An 8826-nucleotide genomic window follows, 5' to 3' on the forward strand; every position below is an offset into this window, starting at 1 on the left:
CTTTTCTTTATAAAAGTAGGCTCAAGAGGTTATGGTTTCAAGCGAAATAAAGTTAGCATCAAATCATTGCTCAAAACAATGAAACTGGGGAAGAAGACCAAGCTGAGCATTATGTCTACCATTTGTTCTTGAAAGACCAGCATACTTGGACTAAGCCTAAATTGCTCACTGTTCCGGAAAACAACGTTTGATGTTTTGTGATCCTCATAAAGATGTAGTAATATGTATCTTTCAGGGTAGCACTAATTAAGTTATGTCTCAAGATATGTTTTGATCCATGAATTATTATAATCCATATTGAGATGCTGATGAAATAATTATGCAATTTGTGCAATTTATACTGTATATATCTAGTGACAAATTTACTGTTTATTAACATACACAGACTGAATCATTCAAATTATATTTAAATTCAAAGCAATGAATTATCTCTAGTATTATATCATGAACTGAGGAACACAACCTGAATTAGATAAGGCAAATTTATAATGATACATTATTCATTCAGATTTAGTGGTATATCATACTTTAAAATAACAGAATTGACTTAACACAAAGGAAATTGTTTCTCATAACAAAAATATATTGAGTATAAATGAACCTAAACAATAATTTATAGACTCTTTTGTTGTGGCTACGCTCACCATGTATATACATGTACATTTATCTCTAGATCACAAAGTGGTGGTTTCTCTTTTGCATTTTCTGACTTTCGAACTCCTGACATACTCTTTTGATCTCTCTTTCATTCGTATGTCACCTTCCCTCTTTCACTTGTCATGCTTGTCTCTTTCTGAATAATTAATTCGATGTAGTTCAAGCATATCGTAACATGCTCTGTTTTCTTATGTGATATAAGTTATGTGTTGAATTATACTTGTTTTTATCAATATATTATATATGTGTATGATATATAAACTGCCTATTGTCGGTGAAGGGGAGTTTGTCTCATTGTCACTGGCAAAGGACCTGGGTAAATTGTATATTCACTATTTGAATATGAAATAATGATGATATATACTGTACTTTACTGTCAGTATATAGTCTCTAAATGTTTTTTGCCACAAAAATGAACCTTTTCTAATTGAAGTATGAATTTTAGTTTTCTGTTTCCCTTGTTCTCTCTCATGTTGTCCTCAATTTTTGTTTGCTTACCTGATTATAATTTTATGTGTGTTTAGAGCGGTACATTGTAATAATTTTGTTTATTTGGGTTTATGAATTTAGGATTAGTTGATGACCCATGTAAATTGCAACAAATATGCATTTATAACATTGAAAAACAGATAATTTGTCCAAAGAAATGTACCTGTACATATATGTGATATTTCTCAACAGATTTTATTGTAATGTATTCCATCATTCATCAGTAAATTGAAAAGTTGACAACATTTTACTGTACACCATTTCTTCTCTTCACATAGGGTCTACCAGGCACAATAAGTTTGATGACAATGTTCAGCAAGTACAAGAAATCAAAGGAGGAGGGAAATGGAAAGGAAAGTTACAGAAAATATAAAGAAAAGAAGAGGAATAAGAAACATCGTAGGCTCAAAGAAAGCAGAAGAGATATCAGAAAACATAGTCATAAGAAATCTGGCAGAAAGAACAGAAAACAGTCAAGACCCCTCAGTGATAGCACAAGCTCAGAGGGCAAGGACTCAAGGCAAGAGATTAGAATGTCTAGGAGACATCAGAAATTACACAAAAGAGATAAGAAAAACAGACACAAATCAAGCAGGAGTGAGAGTGATAGTCTGAGCACCTCTGGCAGTAGCAAAAGTGAGATGGACAATCAAAAACCAAAAGTGTCTTCTAAACCTACTCCAACAATTGAACAGCTGAGAGCAGACAGAATCAAGAGAGAGGCAGCAGAAAGGACTAAGACTGAGAGATTCTTGGCTGGAAAGCCACTGGTAGAGCAGCCTGCTACTGAGCAAGTGATTACAGATAAACTAGATGGAAAATATAATTCTCAATTCAATCCACATCTAGCAAGGAAGCATCAACCAAAAGCACCCCTGTTTTAACCTTAATCTCATGCAATTTTTTTGCAATGTGAAAAGCTCTCACTGTGATTTTTGTAACTTTTTTCCTGTGAGTCTCCCTTATCTTTTAAGACCCAAATTTCTACGCCCAGTTCCAAAGATACGCATAACTGCATACATGTATGTCAGACCAAAAATTGCTCAAAGAGCTGTTTGCTCATACATCACTCTCTTGGTTCCCGTCCCCCAAAACATGTCATTTGATCTTTCATCTATCAAACCAAAAAAAAAAAAATCTCGCAAGAATTCCACTTCTGCTCCCGTCCCAGATGGCAGTATGTATGGGATTGTGCATTAACCCTTCCGGTGCGACAGGCCCATATATGGCCCACATGCATCCTACTTGCTCAGACAGCAGGCCCATATATGGTCCACAAAAGGAAATTATTTTCAGTTTAGCATTTACCCATTATTTCAAACTGCTTCGAGCTAGAAAAGTGCTGGAATTCTTCCGCAGATGACCAAATAATACTTGTGCAAAAAAATCACATGCTTCCAATTTGAAAATTCTGAGAAAAACCTCTTTTTCCAAAGTTGGTGACAAAGTTCTGTGTGTATTTTTCTTGTCAAAATTTGTGCTTAGATTTGCACATGTACGGGTTAAGAGCGGACACACATAATCCTTTGCGTGTATAATGACACACAACGGCAATATTAGTGCCCCACCAATCAACGATAATATCCCAACAATCACTTTTTATTGTAGTACTTCAATCTCGATCTCAATTTAAAATGTTATACAATATCATCTTTCTGAATCATCACTTATACAGGTTTCATTTTATAGCAAGTGATAAATGTTCTTTCTGTAGCAAATATGAAGAAACGTATAAGCATTTATTTTTTGAATGTGAAAAAGTAGGAGATTTGTGGGAATGGAGTAGTAATTAGTTCAGCCTTCCAGTTCTAAAAAAACTAGAGTTCAATCAACTATTTCAATAACGTCAGGGAATTTAAGTAAATAGGTTGTTAACCTGATTGTGGCATGTAGGTATAGTGATTCTGATGGGAAAAAGACTGGCCTGTGGGGAAAATGAACACAAAACTAATATAGTTGAATCCTTGATCAATGATGATATCAAAATATACAAGTTTGAGGTGAAATTGAGATCAAATAACACTTAATTGTAATGCATTTCCAAAAGTGTTAAAAAATTATGTGTGATATAATTTGAAATGGTGAAGTTGTCTAAAGTAGCAGCATTTAGATATGCATTTTATAAATCTAAATCAAGGTACTAATTTCTCTGTAGTAGTAGTAGTAGGTCACTAACCTCAAATGCTACAATCAATACTATAAACTGAGGCGCAATAGCCCAGTCGGTAGAGCGGGGGACTCGTATTCCGGTGACCCGGGTTCGATTCTCACTTGGTGCGCTAGTTCCCTTTGGTAAGGCATTAATCCTCAGTACCAGGTCCTTCGGAGAGGACCTTAAGCCGTCGGTCCTCTGGTTGCTTGCTACAAGCATTCATGCTTTCTTAGCAATCAGGTAAAAAATCACCACCACCAACTACAACTTAATCTGTAAATGGATAGGATAGGCCTAACTCTCATGACAAGCATCATCCGTGAACATTTTCAAATAGCCAGAGACAATGATGAAGAATTAAAATAAGGCAATCATTAGAGCTGCAGCTTTTGTCATAGTAAATGAAGTTAGTGTCTCAAATTTAGCAAAGAGTAATTAAACTCTTGAAAACCTTCTGACATTTTCAGGACTCTGATTTGGCCCTTTCCGTGAAAGCCTAACGTTCTGTCAAGGGCTATCAAACCAGGATCTGTTATTAATGATATGTTCCACAGCTTGATTCTCAAGAACTGGAAGTGGTGATGTAGGAGTTTTGTAAGTTAGGTCGATGGGTGTGTACTTGTAAGCTATTATCTCCTTTTGAATTTCATTATTATATGCCTGATTTGTGCATAAAATAATCAGTTGTTCTGGACCAAATACATGATCCTTGTACAAACTGATACTAGTAGAAATAGCATCATGGGTGATGTAAGGCAGAGAGCAGATATGAAGTTTTGTCCTGCAGCATTAGCATCTCAAGAGATTCTGGCAGCTCACAATGAGAGGTAATTAATAATAATAAGGGAATTCATCTTTTTTGAAGTTGAGATACGTAATGTCAGACATTTAATGCCATTTACTATGACAGAAGCTGCAGCTCTAATGATGGCCTTCTTTTCATCTTCATCATCATACCTCTGCTGTTTGGAAATGCTCTCAGATGATGCTAGCTGTGACATGAGAGAGACCTATCCTATCCATTTTCAGAAGATTAAGCCAATAGTATTTATTATAGCATTGAGGTGAGTGGCCTATCACTGGAGAGAAAAAGACGCGACAACATTGATTTACATATTATGATGCATTTAATGATGCTACTTAAGATAAAATCATTTCAAATTGTATACTTAATTTCATTTACTTTTTCATTGCTTTTGGCAACGCATCGCAATATATGAAGAAGTGTTATTTGGTTATCAACTTTTTTTTTCTTAATTTCCACTGATATTTTGGAAAGAGTTCATTGACCTCTGTCTATGTCTGACCCCTAAATACATTCTCCATGACCTTCATTATTTCAGACTGAAATTATGAAACCTCCATGTTTTCATTACAAATTAGCCATCTTTATTTACATTATTCATAAATGAAATATGAACATACAGGATAAATTTTTGGTTATTTTTATGTCATTTTTATTTCCTCTGATCTTGGATTTCAAGGGTGAAAGTTTATTCTTTATACTTATTTTTGTGTTGATTTATCTTCTTGTACAAATCTGTGCATTTTGGCACCAAGATCACCAACCTGCGGTGTTTTTATCTCAGAGATACCATTATATGGTATCTAATGTTAAAAAGGACATTGAGTTTTGACCTTGAATTTTATGGGTGAATGTGCATTCTCGATGCTTAATTTTATTTTATTTAATCTTCCTGTAAGAATCTGTGTATTTTGACACCATGAACACCAACCTGCGCCGTTTTATCTTAGAGATACCATTATATAATGGTATATAATGTAAAAAGGTCATTGACCTTTGAAAAGCTTTGACCTTAAATTTTATTGGTGATTGTGCATTCTAGGTACTTAATCTAATTTCATTTGGTCTTCTGGTAAGAATTTGTGCATTTTGACACCATGATCACCAACCTGCGCCTTTCCATCTCAGAGATACCATTATACAGTATATATTAAAAGGTCATTGACCTTTGACCTTGAAAAAACCTTTTTTGGTAAATGTTGACACCCATACCTACTCAAATCAGTTGAAAAACCATTTCCAATAATTTTATTCCATATTGGCTATTTTGGGGTCTAAATTTAGAGATACTAATACATTAGTTGTTGAAATGTTATTTTTGCATGATTTCGGATTATTTCTCTGTTCTGATACAATTTGTCTGCTATGTTTATTACAGTGTAATTTAATTTGTGTATTCACAGCTGCAATAATCATTTTTTTGATATTTTCTTTATTATGTATCAATGAATTTTAATTGAATGAATAATGAAGATTCCTACAATTTTTTTTTTTACCTTTTGTGCTATTCAGAATTCGTAGTTTTGCTTTTATACAGTGTGTATCAAAAAAAAAAGTTTACACTTAGAAAAAATCCTGTAAAATTATACATTTTTAATATCCTGAAGATTTTTCGACATTTTAACATTGGTAAAGATCCATTTAAGCAAATGACGATATAACTGTTGAAAAATATTTCCGCTTGAGTGAGCACCACTTACTTTTGAAAAGTTAGTGAAAAATTATTTGCGCAGAACTTTAAAGTAGTTATGCGAAAAGTAGACCTTAATCAAGGAGAACACGGAATTTAGCTAGTAAAATTGATTTGAAGATAGCTTTTACCTTTTTAACTCGTTTCCTTGCCCAAAACACTTCGAAGAGTGCATTGCACCCCACCCCACTCCCCCACACACCGAGGTCATCGTGACAATATTTGCTTTACACTGAGCTGTGATTTACATGAAATGGCTTAGGCTTGATTTTCATTTTGTTAATCGTTATCTAGCTTGGGAAAAGTGTGGAGAAACAAGACAGTATTAAATGAAAAATGAAATGTAAACCCACTTTATATGATAAAAACCTAGTGAAAAAATGCTGGAGATGTCTGATATAAACTTTTGTTTAGATTCAGTAAGGTTGTGCTTACTAAGTGTTGAAATTTCAATTTGGGTGGCAAAATTGTTACAAAATGCTTGAATGTATCCGTTTGATTTCAATTGACTAAAAGTACAAGGGAAATGTATGAGAAATGTTTCGCAGGGTAAGTTTGATTTTTCCCTTTCCCCTTGACACAGCGTGAAAATGAGTGTTTCTGCGCAAACAGATTTCTGTGAGCTTTACAAAAATGGACAGTGTTCACTAAAGTGTAGAATTCTGTCAAAACTTTTACTTTCATTGAATAGATGAGACCCAAACCTAAGAATATATGTGAAAATTTTACCCACATGTATATTTGTTAGTTCCCAGGGCTTTTTCAAAGTGTAAACGCTTTTTTGATACGCACTGTACTACAATTGCACAGAAATTTCATTTTGTTTTGAACCCACAAGCGAAAGGAATTTGATGTGAGAAATAGGAAAAGGAATTTTCCCTCTGAGTGGTGACAGAGCAAGAAAGGGCTGGATGCGGAAGGGGCTTATGAGATGAGGAATATTGAGAACGAGAAAGAAAACTTTAACAAAAAATATAAAGATGGTGATTGAAAATGATTAGAAAACGGATCGGGGAAAAAGAGGACCAAAGAAAAGGGAAAGAGGTAGATTGAGGTGATCGAATAAGAAGGATGAATGTATATAATTACAAAGATATGGAGGCACAAGGTCACAGATGAGAACGAGAATAGGAGGGTGAGAAAGAACAATATAAGGATCGGGCAAAAAATATGAAAATGAAAAGAAAAGGTAGGAAGAAGTGAAGGGATAAGGGATGACAGAATGGGGAAATAAAAAGAGACTGAAAAGAACTTGTAAGAGATGAAAACGCTAAAAAGGGTGGTCAAGTAGGAAAAAAAAAGGTAACGAAATGGAGAAAGAAAGATAAGGAGTCGACAGCAAGATACTGGAAAGGGGGACAATGCGCGAACAGAAATAATTGAAAAAACAAGAAAAAGGGTCGAAGAGTTGGGTGAAGGAAGAAAACAAGAGAATAGGGGCAAGATCGGCTTTTTCGTAGGATGGGGGCACCCCGCTTACGGTATATACTCAATGTTAGGATGTTCAGTGAAATCAAACTGAATTTATCACTATGAACATATAAAAATATTCATAATTATTAAACACAAACGTATCGTTGAGTGGGTGACGCACCTGACTAAGATTTGCATAATTATAACTGTTGTATAAAAAAAACAGAATATAATGTAATTACTTATTTACATCTGATTTTAATGAAATTTTCAGGTTTATACTTGTTTGATTTTCTTCTATCTATCTCTCGTTTCCACATTTCTGTTTGGGGATTTCGGGGAATGGTCGAGCGAGTGTTGAACTTTTAATTTCGCTGATACTCTACTTCCCGTCTTTTGTTTTCATCCTAAAAATCAATACCGATTTATTGTGAACCTGGAGAGTGCCTTCTTACTATTGCTCCTCTCTTGTACTGTCGTTATAGCAACCAGGGTCCTGCTTGTATAGTCTCCACAGGTGTTAAACGTGTATAGCCCTTACTTTTTAGGACCACAAACTATATGACTGCATGTGATGATTATTTGGATGATGATGAAAGTTATAGCAATCATTATGACCATGTTGAAGTTGATGTGATAATGGATTCTAATGGCAGACCATAACAATTTCGATATCAAAAATTTATGTTCAAAATGAAGAAACAAGCACTATTTTAACTTGAGCTGTATTGCTACAATACACTGTTACCGGTATGAAAACATAAAGTGACAAACTAAAGGAACAAAATAAAGGATGAAATTAATGAATATATATTTATGTATGTGTACAGGAAAATGAGAGTAGTCGTAAACAATGCAAAATTAATTAGCGTGTTCAGTTTTCTTTATATATTTTTTAAAGAGATACTTTTATTATATACAGATGTCGATTAGCATTACTTTTGTTTGCAGTTGCGATAAAGGAAACGCAGGTGACTAAAATTGGGTCCCTAACCCTACTTCCTCTTTTTGGAAGGGGTGCTGGCCATTGAATTTGGGCTGTTTATTATTATAATCTTGTATATTCAATCAAACTCTCGCTCTCAATCTTTTTTTGTAATTGTTTTAGCTGCTGTAGAGTTAACATTGTTGAGTGAGTGTTGAATTCTTCGCTGATACTATACTTCCTGTCTATTGCCTTCATCCTAAAAATCAATAACAATTAACAATGAACCAGGAGAGTGCCCTTTTACTATTGTGCCTCTCTTGTACTGTCGTTATAGCAACCAAGATCCTGCTTGTATACTAAGTCTCCACCGGTGTTAACCTGTGTAGGTTTTTTTAAGCCCTTCACTTTTAAGGAGCTCAAACAAGATGACTATATGTGATGATTATATGGATAATGATGAAATATGGTTGATTATGATGGTAATGATGATGATGATGATTCCCCTTCCCAGACCTGCCAACCTCTGGAATGAAAAAGTGTATTCTGTAATAAACAAAACTGTATTTTTCACCCAAAAAGTGTATTTCATAATAAAATGCGTGGCGCACTCGCTCATCGCGGCGCTCAAGCTGCATGCAAGCTAAACTGCGCACTGCTCTTGCAGATGAACAAAAAAACATTTAAACATACAC

The 8826-nt window shown here is 34.5% G+C and overlaps 1 protein-coding gene across 1 annotated transcript in view; it reads left to right on the forward strand.

Moving 5' to 3' along the window:
- LOC129279758 (leukocyte receptor cluster member 1 homolog) overlaps nt 1–5584 on the forward strand; it is a 25406-nt gene extending 19822 nt beyond the window's left edge. The window contains exon 6 of the mRNA XM_054915826.2: nt 1425–5584. Coding sequence (XP_054771801.2) covers nt 1425–2030 — 606 coding nt within the window. The 3' untranslated portion in view covers nt 2031–5584. The remainder of the gene's footprint in view (nt 1–1424) is intronic.
- Nucleotides 5585–8826: the final 3242 nt, after the last annotated feature.

The sequence above is a fragment of the Lytechinus pictus genome, chromosome 2, assembly GCF_037042905.1.
Source record: "Lytechinus pictus isolate F3 Inbred chromosome 2, Lp3.0, whole genome shotgun sequence".
NCBI lineage: Eukaryota > Metazoa > Echinodermata > Echinoidea > Temnopleuroida > Toxopneustidae > Lytechinus > Lytechinus pictus.